Source organism: Pristiophorus japonicus, chromosome 6, assembly GCF_044704955.1.
Source record: "Pristiophorus japonicus isolate sPriJap1 chromosome 6, sPriJap1.hap1, whole genome shotgun sequence".
Lineage (NCBI taxonomy): Eukaryota > Metazoa > Chordata > Chondrichthyes > Pristiophoridae > Pristiophorus > Pristiophorus japonicus.
This window is the reverse complement of record NC_091982.1, coordinates 261,175,783-261,200,111: the sequence shown is the minus strand read 5'-3', so window position 1 is coordinate 261,200,111 and position 24,329 is coordinate 261,175,783. Positions and strand designations below refer to the sequence as shown.

Sequence of the window (24,329 nt, the reverse complement as noted above, 5' to 3'; positions counted from 1 at the left end):
CATCCATGTTATCATAGGGACAAACTGCTAAACAGGATCATATTCCCAAGCTGTCTGAGTTGATCAGCAGTCAACAATGTTGTAGCACTGAAGGATGGGACATGGGCCTGCACCTGGGATTTCCCCTCAGCATGGTGAGCTTTTGGTGTCAATTATTGAAGTTGCTGAATGGAAAGTTGGGAGGAAAAGAGAGAGGGAGCCCTGCCTCTTAATCTGCATGGCACGAAGCAGAAGAGAGAGAAAAGTAAATTAAATGGGGATTGGAAGAGCAGAGAAAGTTCACACATAAGGGATGGTTTTCTAGACCAATATGTCGAGGAACCAACTAGGGGGGAGGCCATCTTAGACTGGGTGCTGTGTAATGAGAGGGGACTAATTAGCAATCTCATTGTGCGAGGCCCCTTGGGGAAGAGTGACCATAATATGGTGGAATTCTGCATTAGGATGGAGAATGAAATAGTTAATTCAGAGACCATGGTCCAGAACTTAAAGAAGGCTAACTTTGAAGGTATGAGGCGTGAATTGGCTAGGATAGATTGGCAAATGATACTTAAGGGGTTGACTGTGGATGGGCAATGGCAGACATTTAGAGACCACATGGATGAACTACAACAATTGTACATTCCTGTCTGGCGTAAAAATAAAAAAGGGAAGGTGGCTCAACCGTGGCTATCAAGGGAAATCAGGGATAGTATTAAAGCCAAGGAAGTGGCATACAAATTGGCCAGAAAGAGCAGCGAACCCAGGGACTGGGAGAAATTTAGAACTCAGCAGAGGAGGACAAAGGGTTTGATTAGGGCAGGGAAAATGGAGTACGAGAAGAAGCTTGCAGGGAACATTAAGACGGATTGCAAAAGTTTCTATAGATATGTAAAGAGAAAAAGGTTAGTAAAGACAAATGTAGGTCCCCTGCAGTCAGAATCAGGGGAAGTCATAACGGGGAACAAAGAAATGGCGGACCAATTGAACAAGTACTTTGGTTCGATATTCACTAAGGAGGGCACAAACAACCTTCCGGATATAAAAGGGGTCGGAGGGTCTAGTAAGGAGGAGGAACTGAGGGAAATCCTTATTAATCGGGAAATTGTGTTGGGGAAATTGATGGGATTGAAGGCCGATAAATCCCCAGGGCCTGATGGACTGCATCCCAGAGTACTTAAGGAGGTGGCTTTGGAAATAGTGGATGCATTGACAGTCATTTTCCAACATTCCATAGACTCTGGATCAGTTCCTATAGAGTGGAGGGTAGCCAATGTAACCCCACTTTTTAAAAAAGGAGGGAGAGAGATAACAGGGAATTATAGACCGGTCAGCCTGACATCGGTAGTGGGTAAAATGATGGAATCAATTATTAAGGATGTCATAGCAGTGCATTTGGAAAGAGGTGACATGATAGGTCCAAGTCAGCATGGATTTGTGAAAGGGAAATCATGCTTGACAAATCTTCTGGAATTTTTTGAGAATGTTTCCAGTAGAGTGGACAAGGGAGAACCAGTTGATGTGGTATATTTGGACTTTCAGAAGGCTTTCGACAAGGTCCCACACAAGAGATTAATATGCAAAGTTAAAGCACATGGGATTGGGGGTAGTGTGCTGGCATGGATTCAGAACTGGTTGTCAGACAGGAAGCAAAGAGTAGGAGTAAATGGGTACTTTTCAGAATGGCAGGCAGTGACTAGTGGGGTACCGCAAGGTTCTGTGCTGGGGCCCCAGCTGTTTACACTGTACATTAATGATTTAGAAGAGGGGATTAAATGTAGTATCTCCAAATTTGCGGATGACACTAAGTTGGGTGGCAGTGTGAGCTGCGAGGAGGATGCTATGAGGCTGCAGAGCGACTTGGATAGGTTAGATGAGTGGGCAAATGCATGGCAGATGAAGTATAATGTGGATAAATGTGAGGTTATCCACTTTGGTGGTAAAAACAGAGAGACAGACTATTATCTGAATGGTGACAGATTAGGAAAAGGGGAGGTGCAACGAGACCTGGGTGCCATGGTACATCAGTCATTGAAGGTTGGCATGCAGGTACAACAGGCGGTTAAGAAAGCAAATGGCATGTTGGCCTTCATAGCGAGGGGATTTGAGTACAGGGGCAGGGAGGTGTTGCTACAGTTATACAGGGCATTGGTGAGGCCACACCTGGAGTATTGTGTACAATTTTGGTCTCCTAACCTGAGGAAGGACATTCTTGCTATTGAGGGAGTGCAGCGAAGGTTCACCAGACTGATTCCCGGGATGGCGGGACTGACCTATCAAGAAAGACTGGATCAACTGGGCTTGTATTCACTGGAGTTCAGAAGAATGAGAGGGGACCTCATAGAAACGTTTAAAATTCTGACGGGGTTAGACAGGTTAGATGCAGGAAGAATGTTTCCAATGTTGGGGAAGTCCAGAACCAGGGGACACAGTCTAAGGATAAGGGGTAAGCCATTTAGGACCGAGATGAGGAGGAATTTCTTCACCCAGAGAGTGGTGAACCTGTGGAATTCTCTATCACAGAAAGTTGTTGAGGCCAATTCACTAAACATATTCAAAAAGGAGTTAGATGAAGTCCTTACTACTAGGGGGATCAAGGGGTTTGGCGAGAAAGCAGGAATGGGGTACTGAAGTTGCATGTTCAGCCATGAACTCATTGAATGGCGGTGCAGGCTAGAAGGGCCGAATGGCCTACTCCTGCACCTATTTTCTATGTTTCCTCTCCTCCTCCACAAAAAGCAGTTATGTGGGCACAGAAGAAATAAACCCACGCAAAGCACCATTTTAAACAGGAACGATTAGTTTAATATAAAACAGACAGGAGACAAACTACTCCATAGAGGTTTGAATTCTTGGTTTTCTGTTATTCACTCCTCGATCATTTTAAATAGAAATACTGCAAGGAGACTGGGGCACAGATTACCTCACTGGATGACACATGAATAATGAGAAATCATGGGGCTTTCAAACAGGGAATAAGGTTGCTTTTTATTCCCACAGTTATATATTAAATCATATTTTAAAGGTCTGCTGATAAAATCTGTGCAAGTTTTATTAAAATGTTAATGATTAATTTTAGTCATTAGTGCTGGAGTTGAAAGGCAAATTCAATACTCCAATAAGCAGATAGTTTTAGAATTAATTATCAATTCCATTTCACAGGAATATTGAGGTTACCAACACCTGCTTAAGAACAGCCATAAATAAGTTGCACATTTCCTTTAAGATAGCGAGATATCCCAAGGTGCTTTACTAAGGGCCAAATTCGACACGAAGCAGGAACTAGAGAAGAACAAGGAACGTGATTGTGGTGCAGGCGAAGTGGTCGGTTTTCAGAGGGCCTTTGAAGGTGGGGATGGAGGGGTGTATCTAGAATTACAGAATATTGCAGGGGAGAGATTACATTTATTAGCAGCATTATGACACCAGATCACAATAGTTGCAAGTTGAAACTGCATAGATCCCTGCTTACGGATTTTTTCGGCATGTGTAGAGCAGACATTAGTTCACAGAAATCTTTGGCTCAACTTATAGCAGAAAAACGACTTTCCTGAGGAGCATTAATTATGTTATATCTCCAAATTCTAAATGATGTAATTTAATTTAAGTGATGATTTCAAAGATGCTTGGTAGCTAAAGAGAGAGGTTTTTGATAACTTGAAGTAGATAAAAGGACACAGCAATGCAAACTGAAAATTATATTCTTCCTCTGGGTACTGAAGGTAATTAGCAACTACTTTGAGATGGGATAGAGGAACTAAGGCATTAATTGCTAACACTAGGTAATAAAGATTGTATTAACGAACTCGTGGTTTCACTTCGCTGGGTGTCTTGTGGTTAACCTCATTAGCAAAGATGCTCAGTGAAAATATTGTGGGGTAGATTTTTGTTTTCATTGCCTGGACAATAATCTGGCAGGACAGATCACACCAGGCAATCATTCTACTGATATCAACGGAATGAAAATCAGACAAGTTCGACAGAGGGCTACCGATACATCATGCTAGATTACAGCCCAGACAGCAAGACAAAAATCTACTCCATTCTCTTTGTAAGATGTTGTCGAAAACATGGGGAAAATAGGCCAAATGTATCTGGAATAAAGTATGAAAGGTTTCTGAATATAATAAATTACATACATAATTATAGCAGTCTGATAAACAAAACGGGCATATAATTATATACAATGGCAATTACAGAGCACTCTTAACATAGCAATATAGTTTAAAGGACTTTACAAAAAGGGAAGCGGGGGGGGGGGGGCGAACAGCTGAACCAATAGTAAGCAAGAGTTAGCGAACATAACTGAAAGCATGGTCTAAGAGGTAGGTTTTGAGAAGGATTGAGAGATTGGGGAGAGATGTAGCAAGCCCTGGGGATTCGGAGAATTCTGGAGTGCAGGATCGTGATGTTCGATGGATTTCCCAAAGTACAGTGGAGGACGTCACGCATGGACTGGGGCAAATGGAGCCAGCTAACCCAGCCAAGCAGATGGCATTAGTCTTGGAGACGAAGAAAACTATAAACTCATCACACTTGCATAAGGTGAGAATAGAAGAATAAACGGAAGCAGTTTGTCATAGATGAGTTCAGAATTGTCCTCAACTTCCAGATGATCCAGAGAGTAGTGAAAATTTGGCTGCAGAGAGTGCAAGGAGATATGGCTTGAGGTGGTCAATGCAGATCTGTATTGGATGATTAGGCTAGGTGGACACTATCTGCTCTCAAAGCTGTGGCCTACAGATTTGGATAGAGATAGTAGTAGTACCAGGGGAAACACTTGGGTGGGTGACTAGGAGGGATCTGGCATTTTTATTTTGGGGTAGATGATTATTTATATGCCAAAAGATTTTGTTCATGAATTCAGGTACTAGCTGGGATTGCAGGTGTAAATAAGGCAACAAAAAGAGTCCCCCTTATTCACCAGATGGCTTTGAGACATTTTATGATTAAACTGTAGAGACAGGGCAGCCATACATAGTCACTGTGAATGCAAAAGGAATGAGTCAATTTCCCAGCAGCCGAATAAACCAAGTGGTAGGAATATGGGTTATACTCCAACATGACTGTTTCCAATTGATCAAAGTGTAGAAAAAAATTGGCCAGCAGGGTCAGGAGACATCAATCAGGAGTCGGGACAGCCATGGATATTTCAGGTTGGAGAGTCTGCAGTTCATCCATGGCAGCAGCAAGTAGTATGTTGTCAGTATGACCTGTTGACACAATCTCTCCAAAAGGAGTAAATGGCTGTCCATAGATAATCAGAAACCTTTCACTTTGAAACTTGTGTTTCGTGTCTCAACAAAATAAAAGTGCATACATGTTTAGAAACCGCTGTTGGGAGTGTTTTGTGTATAAAGGATATTCTTCAAAACCTATAATTCCCTTATAATGAGACTTACTCGATAATGAGGACAAAGTGCTGAGCAACAGGAATAGAAGGTTTTCTGTTTTATGCCAGTGAATGAGCAAATTGTAAATGTATTATAAATTCATGAAGCCTTACCTAGTCATTTCATCATCACCCATGACTTTGGTAATTGGTGAGTATCTGCCTGGCGATGATGGAGGAAGTGTCTGTTTGTACTCTGTACTCCCTAAATAGTTGGATGGTGTGATATGATTTTCCAATTGGGAATAGGCTGGAAGAACACAAAATAAAATAGTATGCATCGGTAACACAATTATATTTTTCCAAACATCTTCACATTTTTGTTATAATATACTTAAAATCAAAGCCGTCTATGTACATGAAATTAACCAAAATAAATCTGGGTAAACATTCAATTCATAAAATAGTTTTTTTCTTTATCCTACACAAAAATGCTTTGTGATCCATTTGACAAGTTTGAATTAAAAAGTAGGTTGTGTAGCATTCTAGAGCACTATCATTTACTCCACAAAATGTGTAAATGGGCTGGTGGCTTCACACCTTGATGCACTAAACTACAGATCAATAATCATGGAATGGAGTCTGGGATCAGGTTCTCTCAGGGAGACAACAGACAGAGTAGTTGTTTCTTCACTATAAGGAAGCAGCAGAAAACTGAACGCATCTTATCCTGACTTGAACTGGTTGAAGAGCGTCATTGTGAATGTCCTGTGCGCAAATCACCCATCTTATTTCAGAGTGATGCATGGCACAGGGCCGAGAGAGAAGAGAAGACGGAGAGGAAAAAAAGAGAAAATGGTCTATAGACTTTCGAAACTGCTCTCTCTTACAGGCAAAGAATGCGTAATTCTGCACTTAGTTTTGTGATGCCACTTGAAGAACTCTTCCCCCAAGTCAGTCACTCACAATAGTACTTTCAAACGGTCGACTTCCTAGCCTTTGCCCTTCCATCCACCATGACATATCTGTAACTGTCGATCTGCTCAACCCCTCCTTCACCTTCCTATGCCCCCCTGACCCTCCTCACAACTCATTTTGTCACCCCTCCTCATAGTTGTCTCGGTATCCATTATTGTCCAATTATGTCTGAAGCACCATGGGAATTTTTCTTTGCTAATGGAGCCACATAAAATGTAAGTTGCTGTAATTCAGGAATATCTACTCTGGTACCTAGCATCTATTTGATTCTAATTTTTGATGCTTTGGAAATCACTTAAAAGGAGAAGATCTAGGTCCATTCGACAACTGATTCAGAGATTTTCAATGTGAGTAATAAGCCAAAAATTCTAACACTTAAAAATACTCGACAAGTGTTGGTTCTGGTAAGCAGCAAAGCAAGGGTTAAACATACAATTATACAACACAAATTACACCTGGTGATGATTACAAGACAATATACCCAAGCGGCTTAGAAAATTCTTATATAAAACAGTGGATGACTACAAATTAGTGTTTAACTCACTCCCAGCTCTCCATTATTTTACACAAGATGTTCAGATCATGTACAAACAGATACATACACAGATTATGTATCAAAAGTATAGAAGTCTCAAGAATGATACTTAAATTCAAAGGTAGTTACAATAACAAAACAGAGAAGGGCGCTACATAAAAGGTCACTGCACAAGATAAAAGTTCATTGGGTTGGGGGTGGCTAGAGAATTGGCTAACTAATAGAAAACAGAGAGTCGGAATAAATGGGTAATTTTCCGGTTGGCAAACAGTAACAAATGGGGTGCCGCGGGGATCGATGCTGGGGCCTCAACTATTTACAATCTATATTAATGACTTGGGTGAAGGGACTGAGTGTAATGTAGCCAAGTTTGCTGATGATACAAAAATGGGTGGGAAAGTAAGCTGTGAGGAGGACACAAAAAATCTGCAAAGCGATAGACAGGCTAAATGAGTGGGCAAAAATTTGGCAGCTAGAGTATAACCTGGTAAAATGTGAGGTTATCCACTTTAGCAGAAAAAAAAATAGAAAAGCAAATTATAATTTAAATGGAGAAAAATTGCAAAGTGTTGCAGTACAGAGGGATCTGGGGGTCTTTATACATGAAACACAAAAAGTTAGAATGCAGGTGCAGCAAATAATCAGGAAGGCAAATGGAATGTTAGCCTTTATTGCAAGGGGGATGGAGTATAAAAGTAGAGAAGTCCTGGTATTGGTGAGGCCACACTTAGAGTATTGCGTACAATTTTGGTCTCCGTATTTAAGGATGGATTATACTTGCATTGGAGGCTGTTCAGAGAAGGTTCATTAGGTTGATTTCGGAGATGAGGGGGTTGACTTATGAAGATAGGTTGAGCCTATACTCATTGGAGTTCAGAAGAATGAGAGGTGATCTTATTGAAACATATAAGATAATGAGGGGGCTCGACAAGGTGGATGCAGAGAAGATATTTCCACTAATAGGGGAAACTAAAACTAGGGGACATAGTCTCAGAATAAGGGGCCGCCCATTTAAAACTGAGATGAGGAGGAATTTCTTCTCTCTGAGGGTTGTAAATCTGTGGAATTTGCTGCCCCAGGGAGCTGTGGAGGCTGGGTCATTGAATATATTTAAGGCAGAGATTGACAGATTTTTGAGCAATAAGGGGATAAGGGGTTATGGGGAGCGGGCAGGGAAGTGGAGCCGAGTCCATGATCAGATCAGCCATGATCTTATTGAATGGCGGAGCAGGCTCGAGGGGCCAAATGGCCTACTCCTATTTCTTATGTTCTTATGTAATTAGGAGATACAGGCTTGAGATATAATTCAAACATAAAGTAGTGTAATGATTTCATTTTGTATTTGACTGACATTTGTCTTTTGAATTTGAGGAGTCAGAGACTCAAAATCTAACTGGTCCCTGGAACTCTTGCATAGGATATAATATCTACTGTTACTGTGTTTCTATCCAGCCTTGTTCATTCTGGAGGCTGGTTGAAGCAGTGTGACGTAGGACCAAGTGTATGACTATTGCAATGTTCAACCTGAATTATAACAGCTTAAGTATTAGAATGACTTTCCAGAGCAGTTCATATATTATTTGCAATTATTCTAAAGCAATTATGATAGAGAGAGATAGAGAGAGAGATAGAGAGAGAGATAGAGAGAGAGATAGAGAGAGAGATAGAGAGATAGAGAGAGAGAGAGATAGATAGAGAGATAGAGAGATAGAGAGATAGAGAGAGAGAGAGAGAGAGAGAGAGAGATAGAGAGAGATAGAGAGATAGATAGATAGATAGATAGATAGATAGATAGATAGATAGATAGATAGATAGATAGATAGATAGATAGATAGATAGATAGATAGATAGAGATAGATAGATAGAGATAGACAGACAGAATGACCATAATATGGTAGAATTCTTCATTAAGATGGAGAGTGACACAGTTAATTCAGAGACAAGGGTCTTGAACTTAAGGAAAGGTAACTTCGATGGTATGAGACATGAATTGGCTAGAATAGACTGGCGAATGATACTCAAAGGGTTGACATTGGACAGGCAATGGCAGACATTTAAAGATCACATGGATAAACTTCAACAATTGTACATCCCTGTCTGGAGTAAAAATAAAACGGGGAAGGTGGCTCAACCGTGGCTAACAAGGGAAATTAGGGAGAGTGTTAAATCCAAGGAAGAGGCATATCAATTGGCCAGAAAAAGCAGCAAACCGGAGGACTGGGAAAAATTTAGAATTCAGCAGAGGAGGACAAAGGGTTTAATTAGGAGGGGGAAAATAGAGTATGAGAGGAAACTTGCAGTGAACATAAAAACTGACTGCAAAAGCTTCGATAGATATGTGAAGAGAAAAAGATTAGTGAAGACAAATGTAGGTCCCTTGCAGTCAGAATCAGGTGAATTTATAATGGGGAACAAAGAAATGGCAGACCAATTGAACAAATACTTTGGTTCTGTCTTCACTAAGGAAGACATAAATAACCTTCCGGAAATACTAGGGGACCGAGGATCTAGCGAGAAGGAGGAACTGAAGGAAATCCTTATTAGTCAGGAAATTGTGTTCGGGAAATTGATGGGATTGAAGGTCGCTATATCCCCAGGGCCTGATAGTCTGCATCCCAGAGTACTTACGGAAGTGGCCCAAGAAATAGTGGATGCATTGGTGGTTATTTTCCAACATTCTATAGACTCTGGATCCGTTCCTATGGATTGGAGGGTAGCTAATGTAACCCCACTTTTTAAAAAAGGAGGGAAGAGAGAAAACGGGGAATTATAGACCGGTTAGCCTGACATCCATCGGTAGTGGGGAAAATGTTGGAATCAATTATTAAAGATGTAATAGCAGCACATTTGGAAAGCAGTGACAGGATTGGTCCAAGTCAGCATGGATTTATGAAAGGGAAATCATGCTTGACAAATCTTCTAGTTACATCCTCGAAAAATCCAAATAGAGTGGACAAGGCAGAACCAGTGGATGTGATGTATTTGGACTTTCAAAAGGCTTTTGACAAGGTTCCACACAAGAGATTAGTGTGCAAAATTAAAGCACATGATATTGCATGTAATGTATTGACGTGGACAGAGAACTGGTTGGCAGACAGGAAGCAGAGAGTCAGGATAAACGGATCCTTTTCAGAATGGCAGGCAGTGACTAGTGGAGTACCGCAGAGCTCAGTGCTGGGACCCCAGCTATTTATAATATACATTAATGATTTAGACAAAGGAATTGAATGTAATATCTCCAAGTTTGCAGATGCCACTAAGCTGGGTGGCAGTGTGAGCTGTGAGGAGGAAGCTCAGAGGCTGCAGGGTGACTTGGATAAGTTAAGCAAGTGGGCAAATGCATGGCAGATGCAGTATAATGTAGATAAATGTGAGGTTATCCACTTTGGTGGAAAAAACAGGAAGGCAGATTATCTGAATGGTGGCAGATTAGGAAAAGGGGAAATGCAACGAGACCCGAGTGTCATTGTACATCAGTCATTGAAAGTTGGCATGCAGGTAAAGCAGGCGGTGAAGAAGGCAAATGGCATGTTGGCTTTCATAGCGAGAGGATTTGAGTATAGGAGCAGGGAGGTCTTACTGCAGTTGTACAGGACCTGCGTGAGGCCACACCTTGAATATTGTGTAGAGTTTTGGGCTCCTAATCTGAGGAAGGACATTGAGGGAGTGCAGCGAAGGTTCACCAGACTTATTGCCAGGATGGCAGGACTGACATGAAGAAAGACTGGATCTACTAGGCTTATATTCACTGCAATTTAGAAGAATGAGAGGGGATCTCATAGAAACATATAAAATTCTGACTGGATTGGACAGGTTAGATCCAGGAAGAATGTTCCCAATATTGGGGAAGTCCAGAACAGGGGTCACAGTCTAAGGATAAGGGGTAAGCCATTTAGGACTGAGATGAGGAGAAACCTCTTCACTCAGAGTTGTGAACCTGTGGAATTCTCTACCGCAGAAAGTTGTTGAGGCCAGTTCGTTAGATATATTCAAAAGGGAGTTAGATGTGGCCCTTAGATAGATAGATAGAGAGAGAGAGAGAGAGAGAGAGAGAGAGAGAGATAATTATAGATATTATGGGCTCAGTTTTGGCCATGACTTGCATCAATTTTTTTGGAGTAAGTTGTTTTTTCTGGCTTAAGTTAAAAAATACAATTTTTCCCAAAAGATTTGCTCCCAAGTAAGTCAGTCAGGTACGATTCTTTTTAGTTCAGTTTTTTTCCCCAAAAGGGGCGTTCCCAGACACTTACGCCAGTTTTGGCCATTTATGCCACTTTGGCCAGCTAAAATATACTCCAAATCGGCTTAGGTCAGCGTATGTGACCAGCTCTGAAAAACCTTGCGGGCAGTTAAGAAATTGGCGCATATTAGTACATTTAAAGCACCAAGACTTACAAAGCATTAAACAAACCATAAAAAGTAATAAGCAATCAATTAATAACAAATAAAAAATAGTTCTACCTTTATGCCAGAATCAAGTTTTTTTTTTAAGTCCTCCCCCCCCCATCAAACACTCTTTCTCCCCCCCCCCCCCCCACCCCCAAAACTCTCCTCCTTCCCTCCACCCAACCCCCCCCCCCCCCCCGCCCCGCCAAAATCAAAACTCTCAAGCACAACCATCAATAAATAAAAAATAAAATTGAAGTCCGACCTCGGCCCAGGAACTGGGCGGGCCGGCTGGCCGGAGCGGGAGGCCACTTGGCCGGGGATAGGGTGCGGCGGAGAAAGGGGCGTCCCTTCGGCCAGGAATAGGGGCTGCGAGCATCGGGCCCTGCTCACAGCCCGCGGGACACGCTGGGAGGGCAGGAGCATGCGCGCAGACTTCACTGCGCATGCACGCAGCTGCCGGCAGTGTTTTCTGCGCTGGGCTGTTGCTCCGCCCCCCCCACTACACAAGCTGCGCCACGATGGGACACCGGAGAGTCGGCGGAGCGGGCAGGATGGGGCCCCTTTTCTTCGGCGCCGTTTCCAGCGCGCAAAGTCGCCGCATTTAAGGCAAGTGCAGCGAAAAAAGGGGTTGGGGAAAATTGGGCCCTTAATATATGTATTATATATATATATATATATATATATATATATGAGGGTTGTCACAACAGCTGTTAAGTCTCACTGGATTATCAAGAGAAGGTAACTGATTAACAATGTTAAATACATTTAAAAGAAAACCTTGCACAAAAGTAAATTAAAGGGTTTGTTTGCTATGATTTGGGATTATTTACAATAAAATAATTATGGATTCTATCACCAATACAGTTTTTAAAATGAAGACAAAATGTAGCCATTTTGAAGCCCGACTCAATTTTCAAAGTTTGAAACAGTACTGGTAACTGTCAAACTGGCTGGACTGAAAGGCCCAATTCAATATTTAGATGTAAAATGTACACTAAGGAATGAGGATACATTAATTTTATGTGCTGAAATCTAATCATTTAAAGTCAAAGATTCAGGTGGAAATTTCTCAATGGAATTATCTTTGACCCTTTTTCAGTTTTCAGACTTTCACATATTGGCAAACTAGAATCTGGAAACAGCAATGTCCTACAAATTGGAGATAATTATAATTCAACACTCAGGTACAGAACATTTTGTAGTTCACAAATAAACCAAAATAATTAAACATTTTTGTAAAGAAATATTCCAACAGACCATGAAGAATTCAGTCATTTGTTTCCCATCAAGAAATGAATTTGGCCAGATTGAAATGAGCACATTTTCTGCAATTAATTTTCTGCACTTAAGCCTGCAGTTGTGTGGGGACAGGGGTTAATGAATTGACTTGCAATTTATTTAATCCTTGTTAGTCTAGACTTCATTTTATTTACTTTTAAATCTAAAAACCTTATTGCCATTCCTGATTAATTCAGAAGCTCAAAGCAATAATACATGTTTGTAAAGATATTTCTGAACATTGCTTTTATTATTGAGAATTAATTTAAAATCTATTAACCTTCATTGAATTGTATCAGTTTTATTCAAATATCAAGTGTGTTTCTAACCATTAAATTCAAGGTAATGGAGCATTTGTGCAAACCTAGGATTATATGGTTTTGATTAGGCTTAGCAATGCCTACATTTTGGGAAGGAACAGAGTTCTTTACCATCATTTGAACTAATATCCTCTTACAGCAAGCCTAACTATTTGTTTCATATTATTCATTAATGGAAACATTTAGGACTATATTGATTTTCTCTCTATAGCCCAACTAACAACTATTTACTCATATTACTGTCTCGGGGGTGGGGGGGGGGGGGGGAGGGGGGGGGAAGGAAAGGAAAGATAGAAATGTTTTTTCCTCACAAATTAATTTAAATTACATTTTAAATATTAATATGATAAAATTAAAACAAATAAGCTTTCTATTGGGACCAAAAACTTGAAAATGTTTTCTCAAGCTGAAGGTCGCCTATTCCAGCATAGCGCTCTCAATTATTTATTATAACCAACAGTTGACCGAAAGGTTACTCAGCTGTGTAGTAGTTCTTGATATAAAAACCATATTATGCTTTTATCATGCACGCAAAGGCCGCTCAACAAACAAAACTAGCGGAATTCAGTAACTGCAATCCAGTGAACAAAGACAAATACCTTGGTGATGCAGACTACCACAGATACAATTGATATAAATAATGTTATCAGTGCTGGCATGCAACCTTGCAAATAACTACTGGCAACAGGACATCCTTCCCAGTTCAATATCTTGCTGAATTGCCAACTTTTAAAATGCATTCACAATTAAAATTGAGCCAAGGAGGTACATACATTGAGACCAACACAAACAATTAGCTGAAATGCACTGCGTTTTGGAGAATTAACCGGAGACAGTTAATGTCTCAGTAGACTGCACCATGAATCATAAATTGTTTTATTTCAAAATGAATCTATTTGCCTTATTGCTCTTCCCAACTCAAGAAATAGCTGAGACATGTTTTGGGCTGTAAATTGTTCCATACTACATGCCTTGCATGTAGTCATCGAGTTTCAGTAATCAGGAGAGCCCTGTGAAATTGATACATGTCGCATAAAATCAACGTTAAACATCATCACTGGTGAATTGCACAGGATACCTCAGACTTCTTATTTAATTCTCAGGATGTGGTTGTTGCTTGCAAGGCTGGCATTTATTGCCCATCCCTAGTTGCTCTAGTTTGATACAACTAAACGGCTTGCTAGGCCACTTCAGAAAGAACATAACATAAGAAATAGGAGCAGGAGCAGGCCCCTCGATTCAATATCATGGCTGATCTGACCTCAGCCTCAACTCCACTTTCCTGCCTGTTCCCCATAACCCTGGACTCCCTTATAGTTCAAGAATCTGTCTATCTCAGCTCTCTGGGGTAGTGAATTCCAAAGATTCATGACCCTCAGAGAAGAAATTCCTCCTCATCTCCATCTTAAATGGGTGGCCACTTATTCTGAAACTATGCCCCCTAGTTCTCGATTCCCCCACGAGGGAAACATCCTCTCAGCATCTACCCTGTCAAGCCCCCTCAGAATCTTGTATGCTTCAATAAGATCACCTCTCATTCGTCTAAACTCCAATGAGTACTGGTCCAACCTGCTCAACCTTTCTTCATTAGACAACCCCTTCATCTCAGGAATCAACCTCGTGAACCTTCTCTGAACTGCCTCCAATGCAAGTATATCCCTCCTTAAATGAGAAAGCAGTTTGAGAGTCAACCGTGTTGGTGTGGGACTGGAGTCACATACAGGCCAGACCAAGCAAGGGTGGCAGATTAATGAACCAATTGATTTTTGCTTTTTTATTTTGAAAAAAACAATCCATCAGCTTCGTGATTACTTTTATTGACATCAGATTTTGTTTCCAGTTTTTTTTTTGAACAAATGAATTTAAATTCTCAAACCGCCATAATGGGATTTGAACCAGCCTCAGGATGGCTAATCTAGTAACAGAGCTCTGTGGCCACTACCTCATTCAAATGCTCATTCGTGGGAGATCCTGGACAATTGCATGCAAACAGGTCCTTGCAAATGGGTGGAAGGGAGGGAATGCTGTAACTTGCCTTCATCATACAACTACGCAATTGGTTGCCAACAGGAGTCACGGGATCACAATCTGGAATCTAACCCTTTGCCAATTCTTCCCTTCCCAAGCCTAGGGATGTAGGTGCCAACAGTAATGCGCCACTGTGGCCTGGTTAACTCATGGCAGCCCAGATGCTTCTCTTGAGTCTACATGTCAAAAGGGTATGTGCTGTATGTGTAGGACTATGCCTTTCAAACAATTGTTTATTAGCATGGGGTGCGAAGAGTGCAGAACTGAGACTCAAGTGCTCTCTTTCTTTTTAAAAAAAGCATCTTGCTTGATAGGACCAATTTATTTTACTCTTGATGTTCAATCGTAGTTAATGACCCACTGTCTGCATGACAGTCGGGAAAGCTAATCAATGTTTGGTTCATTAAATTGATCCCTAGCTCAGCATTTTACTACAGCTAATGGCTTTGGTGCTCACTTTCCACAGTCATGGCTCGAGTCTGACTGATGATGACTGCTTGCATCCAATAGGCACATGCGATGTTCATAACTTATCAGATCACACAAACCAAGGAGTCAGACCAGCTTTGCAGTTAAATAATTTCTGCCCATTACAGTGCTGAAAGATGGGACACAATATATTTAGGGTTGAAATAAAGTTATCTTTTGACAAAGGGATCAAGGCCATGAGCAACTAGAAAAATCAGCCCATCATGCTAAGCCCCATATTTAAGACCTGCAAAACAACCTTTTTTTTTGATCCCCTACTCTGGAATCTTTCCTTGTTCAATCAGGTGTTAACTGAGTCAGCATTCTGGTACAGGGAGGGATGTACAGGATGGATGGGATTTTTGCTGGAATCATACCTATTGCAAAGCAATCAAACGCGACAGAAGGTTTTTCTTTCTAGCCGAAGACCTTCTGTACAGGCTATATGGGCTGCAAGTATAGCCTGAGGGCTCACCCCTGCCACTGCAAGAATAAAATGACAACTGCCAGTATTTCACTCCCAAAATCAGGGAAGGAAACTTTGCAAGGTAGTGCTCCCTGGGTCCACTGACATTTATACCTCTTATTTAGACGGTAGTGGGTTATAGTTGCATGGCTCAAATATTCTTGTTTTCGCTTGGCTTTTAATTATACTGCTATAATTATGTAGCTATTTAATGTTATTTCTTCACGTTTTCATTTCTGTGTCATCAGATATGAACTTTTCATATATAATCTTGATATATCATTGCATGCATCAGTAAATTGCAAAATTTTACAGCCCATCGTACCTATGCCAGCTATCTGGAAGAGCTGTTCACTAAGTGCCCCTACCGTATCCCCATACTAACATTTTACTTCTTGAAAATATTTATCCACTCCTTTTAAAAGCTATTTTGGATTCTGCTTCCACCACTGTTTCCTAATAACACTGCATAAAAACAATCCTCTAACCTCTTCATTCCTTTGGCGGTGTTCTTAAATTCATGCCATCTAATTACCAACTCGCTGACCAGCGGAAACAATATTTCTCGTATTTGCCTTATTCACTCCCTTGTAATTCTGAAGTCCTCCATCAGATCATCTCCAAACCTCCTTCTCTGTTTTGATGGAGAGTCCAAGTTTCTCCAATCTCTACTTACAACAAAACCTGCTCACCATTGTCCTAGTGAATCTCTTCTACACTCTGTCCATTGCTTTGAAACCCTTCTTAAAGGAGATCCACCAAAACGGTACACAATATTCTAACTGTGGTCTAACCAATGATATGTTTAGGGTTGGCATTTCCCCATTGCTTTTGTACTCAATGCCTCTAGTTATAAAACCTAATATTCCTATATACTTAAAAACAAAAAAGAACCAGCTCCTATGTGTATTGTGTATTCTACTTTTCTGCTTCTTTTAAAGTTTTACCATTTGGTATACATTTTCTCTCCTCCTTACTTCCAAAATACATCAGCTCACATTTCTCCACATTAAATTTCATCTGGCTGTAAATTTTGATATTGCGCCTCATATACATATAAAATATAGGTGTGGATTTGGGTATGAGAAGCACCATCATAGAGTCCATGGTATTAAAGAGATTAAATATGCAATTATATAGGCTTGTTGAGTTGAATTGACTTTTCTGATCCCATAGTTTGTGCACATCAGCCAGCACTCACAATCCAGAGCTGTATTATCCACAGATGGGAGAATTGAAGTGTGCCCTTTTAAAATTGCTATCACTATTCAGCACTCACAGGGTTAAGTTAATACTAGTTCCATCTAAAATTCCATTAAAATCAGTGACCTCCACTGAAGACAGAAGTACAATCGAAACATTTTGATTTTCCTTTGAAGGTCTAACACCTTCACAGTTCCAACTGATATATAGCATTACATTGCTTTGATTCTTCCCAAAGTTATAATATTTTGTCAAAAAGCATTTTAAACTTGAACTCAAATTCCATGGTCTCTTATGAAGCTTTTGTAAGAGATACATAGAGCTTTGTTAATGGTGGTTGTTAGGAGACTCTATACAAACACAATCAATAGGGCTTGAAATTCACTGTTGTGCCCTCAATTGCCCGCTCTGCCTGACAAAAGCAGCAACTGATCAATAAAGTGCATTTGTGGCTAATAAAGATATTTAAGAGCTAGCTGTTGCTCATGATTTGGGGACCGAGAGAGAAATGTTTGTCTTGTATTCCAAACAGTGCCAGTCTGTTTTATTTATACTATAGTTTTAGGTTTTAACTATATTGTAGTTTTATGTTTTAAGTATACTGTCGTTTTTTACATTATGATATGGAGGTGGAAGATGTGGGTATGGTTCTGAACGAATACTTTTGCTTCAGTCTTCACTGAAGAGATGGTCGATGCAGATATTGTAGTTAAGGAGAAGTGTGAAATATTAGATGGGATAAACAGAGAGGGGACGGGCGCGCGGGCGAGAGAGAGAGAGAGAGAGAGAGAGAGAGAGAGAGAGAGAGAGAGAGAGAGAGAGGTCGCGCGAGAGCGAGCGGGCGCGCGAGGCTGCGCACGAGCTAGCGAGACTGGGGCTGGTGGTGGAAGAGCGCGAGAGACCGCCCACAAGCGAGGGCGAGAGAGACTGGGGATGGTGGAAGAGCGCGAGAGACCGCCCGCGAGCGAGGGCGAGAGAGACTGGGGATGGTGGAAGAGCGCGAGAGACCGCCCGCGAGCGAGGGCGAGAGAGACTGGGGCTGGTGGTGGAAGAGCGCGAGAGACCGCCCGCGAGCGAGGGCGAGAGAGACTGGGGCTGGTGGTGGAAGAGCGCGAGAGACCGCCCGCGAGCGAGGGCGAGAGAGACTGGGGATGGTGGTGGAAGAGCGCGAGAGACCGCCCGCGAGCGAGGGCGAGAGAGACTGGGGATGGTGGTGGAAGAGTGCGAGAGACCGCCCGCGAGCGAGGGCGAGAGACACTGGGGATGGTGGTGGAAGAGCGCGAGAGACCGCCCGCGAGCGAGAGAGACTGGGGCTGGTGGTGGAAGAGCGCGAGAGACCGCCAACAAGCGAGGGCGAGAGAGACTGGAGCTGGTGGTGGAAGAGCGCGAGAGACCGCCCACGAGCGAGGGCAAGAGAGACTGGGGCTGGTGGTGGAAGAGCGCGAGAGACCGCCTGCGAGCGAGGGCGAGAGACACTGGGGATGGTGGTGGAAGAGCGCGAGAGACCGCCCGCGAGCGAGAGAGACTGGGGCTGGTGGAAGAGCGCGAGAGACCGCCCACGAGCGAGGGTGAGAGAGACTGGGGATGGTGGTGGAAGAGCGCGAGAGACCGCCCGCGAGCGAGGGCGAGAGACACTGGGGATGGTGGTGGAAGAGCGCAAGAGACCGCCCACGAACGAGGGCGAGAGAGACTGAGGATGGTGGTGGAAGAGCGCGAGAGCGATTAAGAGGTTTAACATTTTTGAAAGTAGATACATCGCCAGGCCCAGATGAAATGTGTCCCAGATTGTTAACCAAGGCAAGGGAGGAAATAGCAAAGGCTCTAACCATCATTTTGTAATCGTCTCTGGCTCCAGGTGTGGTGCCAGAGGATTGGAGGACTGCTAACATAACATTAGAAATAGGAGGAGAAGACCACTTGGCCCCTCGAGCCTGCTCTGCCATGCAATAAGATCGTGGCTGATCTGATCATGGACTCAGCTCCACTTTCCTGCCCGCTCCCCATAACTCTTTACTCCTTTATCATTCAAAAATCTGTCTATTTCCGCCTTAAATATATTTAATGACCCAGCCTCAATAGCTCTCTGGGGCAGAGAATTCCATAGATTTATAACCCTCTGCAAAGATATTTCTCCTCGTCTCAGTTTTAAATGTGTGGCCCCTTATTTAAGACTATGTCCACTAGTTTTAGTTTCCTCTATGAGTAGAAATATCCTCTCTGCATCCACCTTGTTGAGCCCCCTCATTATCTTATATGTTTCAATAAAATCACCTCTCATTCTTCTTAACTCCAATGTGTATAGGTCCAACCTACTCAACCTATCCTCATAAGTCAATCCCCTCATCTCCGGAATCAACCTAGTGAACCTTTTCTGAGCAGCCTCCAATACAAGTATATCCTTAAATACGGAGAGCAAAACTGTATGCAGTACTCCGGGTGTGGCCACACCAATACCCTGTACAGTTGTAGCAGGACTTCTCTGCTTTTATACTCTATCCCCCTTGCAATATAGGCCACATTCCACTTGCCTTCCTGATTACTTGCTGTACCTGCTTACTAACCGTTTGTGTTTCATGCACAAGGACCCCCAGGTCCGTCTGTACTGCAGCACTTTGCAATTTTTCTCCATTTAAATTATAATTTGCTTTTCTATTATTTCTGCCAAAGTGGATAACCTCACATTTTTCCACATTATAGTCTATCTGTCAAATATTTGCCCACGCACTTAGCCTGTCTATATCCCTTCGCAGATTTTGTGTGTCCTCACAATTTGCTTTCCCACCCATTATTGTATCATCAGCAAACTTGGCTACATTACACTCGGTCCCTTCTTCCAAGTCATTAATATAGATTGTAAATAGTTGAGGACCCAGCACCGATCCCTGCGGCACCCCACTAGTCACTGTTTACCACCGGAAAATGACCCATTTATCCCGACTCGCTGTTTTCTGTTACAGTTAGCCAATCCTCTATCCATGCTAATATATTACACCCAACCCTGTGAGATTTTATCTTGTGCAGTAATCTTTTATGTTGCACCTTATCGAATCCCTTCTGGAAATCCAAATACACCTCATCCACCTTGCTCGGTACATCCTCAAAGAACTCCAGTAAATTTGTCAAACATGATTTCCCTTTCATAAAACCATGCTGACTCTGCTGGATTGAATCATGCTTTTCCAAATGTCCTGCTACTGCTTCCTTAATAATGGACTCCAGCATTTTGCCAACGACAGATGTTTGGCTAACTGGTCTATAGTTTCCTGCTTTTTTGTCTGCTTCCTTTTTTTGTTAAATAAGGGCGTTACATTTTGCGGTATTCCAATCTGCTGGGACCGCTCCAGAATCCAGGGAATTTTGGTAGATTACAACCAATGCACCCACTATCTCTGCTGCCACTTCTCTTAAGACCCTAGGATGTAAGCCATCAGGTCCAGGGGACTTACCCACCTTTAGTCCCATTATTTTACCTTGTACTACTTCATTAGTGATATTAGACTGACATTGTGCTGTTGTTCAAAAAGGGAGAAAGGGATAGACAGAGCAATTACAGGTCAGTCAGCCTAACCTCGGTAGTGGGAAAATATTGTAAAAAAATTCTGAGGGACACTATTAATCATGATGTAGAAAGGCATGGATTAATCAAGGGCAGTCAGCATAGATTTGACGAACTTAATTGAATATTTTGAGGTGGTAACAAGGAGAGTAGTGCACTTAAAGTAAAAAGAACGACTTGCATTTATATAGCGCCTTTCACGACCACCAGCCATCTCAAAGCGCATTACAGCCAATGAAGCACTTTTGGAGTGTTGTCGCTGTTGTAATGTGGGAAATGCCGCAGCCAATTTGCGCACAGCAAGCTCCCACAAACAGCAATGTGATAACGACCAGATAGTGGGCCAAAGATTGCGGTCGGAGGCTTTCCGTGGGCGGAGGCCTCTGACCGAAATTTATTTATTTATTTTTTTAAACGAAAGCACCTAGTAGTCCTGGAGGAACGAACGCTTGTGGTCTGAGGCCTAGATGTGGAGCCCAACGCAGAGGCCCACACATCCCAGGAACATAAACGCAACCTGGGATTCAGGTGGGCCTGGACCACCAATTTGATAATGGTGAGTTCGTTTGTACGAGCTCCCATTACCATCAATGAGAATACCCCTCCAAACACACCACAATAATTTTTTTTTAAAAACCCCTCACATATTTAAAATTAATTGAAATTCAATTAAATTAAATGCTTTAGGAAAATAATTATTTTTTTGAAAATGTTAAAAAATATGTTTCAATGGAGTTAAAAATAATTGAATGTAGTCTACATTGATTTTAGCAAGGCCTTTGACAAAATTCTAAATGGCAGGTTGGTTAAAAAAGTAAAAGCTCATGGGATCCAAGGAAAACTGGCAAGTTGGATCCAAAACTGGCTCAGTGACAGGAAGCAATGGGTAATGGTTGATGGGTGTTTTTGTGACTGGAAGGCTGTTTCCAGTGGGATTCCATAGGTCATTTAAGTCTCTTGCTTTTTGTGGTTATCAATGATTTAGACTTCAATGTAGGTGGCATGTTTAAGAAGTTTGCAGATTATACAAAATTTGGTTTTGTGGTTGATAGTGAGGAAGAAAGCTGTAAAATCCAGGAAGATATCGATGGACTGGTCAGAAAAGTGGAACATGGAATTCAATCCCGAGAAGTGTGAGGTAATGCATTTGGGAAGGGCTAACAAGGTAAGGGAATACACAAGAAATGGTGGGATACTGAGAAGTGTAGAGCAATAAAGGGATCTTGGAGTGCATGTTCACACATCCGTGAAGGGAGCAAGACAGGTATATAAAGTGGTTAAGGCAGCATACGGGAAACTTTCCTTTATTAGCCGAGGGACAGAATATAAGAACAGGGAGTTTTGCGAGAACTGTATAACACTGCATAGGCCACACAGCTAGAGTACTGCATACAGTTCTGGTCACCACATTACAGGAAAGATGTGATTGCACTCGAGAGGGTACAGAGGAGATTTACGAGGATGTTGTCAGGACTGGAGAATTTTAGCTAGTGGAAAGAATAAATTGAGGTGCATAAAATTATGAGGGGCCTATTTCCCTTAGCAGAAAGTTCAATAACCAGGGGCCATGGATTTAAAGTATGTGGTAGAAGGATTGGGAGGAGTCAAGGAGAAATTGTTTTATCCAGAGGGTGGTTAGGGTCTGGAACTCACTGCCTGAAAGGGCAGTAGAGGCGGAAACCTTCATCGCATTTGGATATGTACTTAAAGTGCCGCAACCTACAAGACTACGGACCAAGAGCTGAAAAGTGGGATTCGGCTGGAAAGCTCTTTTGACTGGCGCGGACACGATGGGACGATTAGCCTCCTTCTCGGCTATAATATTGCAGAAAGAATATACAGTCACTTCACATCTTATTCACCATCTGCGTTTTCATACATAATTTCCTTTAAAGTGTCAGCTGTGGCTCAGTGGGTAGCACACTTGCCTCCGAGTCTTAAGGTTGTGGGTTTAAGTCCCACTCCACGAACCCGAGCACATATATCTAGGTTGACATTCCAGTACAGTGCTGAGGGAGTGCTGCCCAGTTGGAGGTACCGTCTTTGGGATGAGACGTTAAACCGAGGTCCCACCTGCGCTCTCAGGTGGACATAAAAGATCCCATGGCACTATTCTGAAGAAGAGCAGAGGAGTTATCCCCAGTGTCCTGGCCAATATTTATCCCTCAATCAACATAACAAAAAAAACAGATTATCTGGTCATGATCACATTGCTGTTTGTGGGAGATTGCTGTGTGCAAATAGGCTGCCACATTGCAACAGTGACTATATTTCAAAAGTACTTCATTGGCTGTAAAGCGCTTTGAGAAATTCTGTGGTCGTGAAAGGCGCTATATAAATGTAAGTTTTTCTTTTCTTTCTTAAAGAGGAACAAAATCTAAGATATGAAGTTGATACTGTTAATTGTTTTACTTGATGAATGAACACCTAGATTGCTCCTAAAGCACTAAAGATCGTAGCAACCTGTAGGATTAAGTCCACAAATTGCCACACGGGTAGCTCTTGTTCCTAACATGACAGTGATTAATTCATTTGGAGGAGGGGAGGTGGGTGGGTGGATGGAAGGGAAGAGGAGGGTTGAAGAAAAAGGAAAAAGGAAAGGAAAGGAAAATGGGGAGACAACACGTTAGTTAGCAATCTTGTGCAGAGATAGAATATGGTATGTGGACACATTTTGGATCAGACATTTGCAAACCCTCTAGACTGGGAATAAGATCGCACAAGAGCAATGAAAAATGGAAGAAAAATAGATTTAAAACAAGACTGGTGATTGCGGTTCCTTAATCAGTACATTGTTATATAATTTCATAGGACCAAAAGAAATTGCAGACGACATCGCGTGAGTTCCACCCCGAAAATACATTTCATGCTTTTAAAGCTGACTATCTCTTTGGAAGTTGATAAATCTGTCACGGAACAATTTCAACAGGACACTACAAAATGCCATTATCAGTGGAGCGTCACAGGGGTGGTCATTGACTTCAGGGAGGGACACGATTTTATATTTAGGGTTATTTGAGTTGTCAGCTTTTTTTGCGTTATATTAGCTTTCTGAAGCTGACCAGGGTTTGCCAGTTTTTTTTTTCAAATAAACACTGGCATGTCCGATTCTCATATGGCTAAAGATGCCTTGGTGACCTAATTAAGCAAACACATAGGCCCCAAGTTTCCCCTCCGAGCTGGGCGCCCGTTTTTTCGCGCCGAAAACGGCGCCTGAAAAAAAAAAACGCAGTATTCTCGAGCGCCTTGCAGCTTGATGTCAGCTTGGCGCGGCGCACAGGGGGCGGAGCCTATCACTCGCGCCGATTTTGTAAGTAGGAGGGGGCGGGTACAATTTAAATGAGTTTTTTTGGTGCCGGCAACCCTGCGCGTGCGCGTTGGAGCGTTCGCACACGCGCAGTCTGAAGGAAACATTGGCACTCGGCCATTTTAAAAAGTGCTGCAGAAAAAGTGAAAATTTGTTTATTGAAGGCTTGCATTTTAATTTTCTTGATATTTCTGTGTGTGAGGGAGTGCATTCTGTAATTAAAGATAGACTGTGATAAACGGGACACATGCACTTGTTTGAGACTATTCAAATTCTTTGTAGCTGTTCAATTTTTAACATTTTTTAATAAAACCACATTGCCCTTCCGTGATCAGCACTGAGGCTTCTTGCAGCTTTCTCTCCCTGCCGTCCGTCGGGCCCGACGGCAAACCGCTGCCTGAAAGGCCTGCCTGAAGCACTTTCACACAGGTAGGAACATGGTTTATTTAATCTTTTCTTTGCTTATAAATTTTTATTCAGGTTGGATTTA

General features: G+C 42.1%; 1 protein-coding gene across 7 annotated transcripts in view; it reads right to left on the bottom strand.

The window, feature by feature from the left end:
* LOC139266063 (disks large homolog 1) overlaps nucleotides 1-24,329 on the bottom strand; it is a 493,057-nt gene that overhangs the window by 129,544 nt on the left and 339,184 nt on the right. For all 7 annotated transcript variants that reach the window (XM_070883900.1, XM_070883901.1, XM_070883902.1 and 4 more), the window contains one exon: nucleotides 5,486-5,621. In XM_070883900.1, coding sequence (XP_070740001.1) covers nucleotides 5,486-5,621 — 136 coding nt within the window. The remainder of the gene's footprint in view (nucleotides 1-5,485; nucleotides 5,622-24,329) is intronic.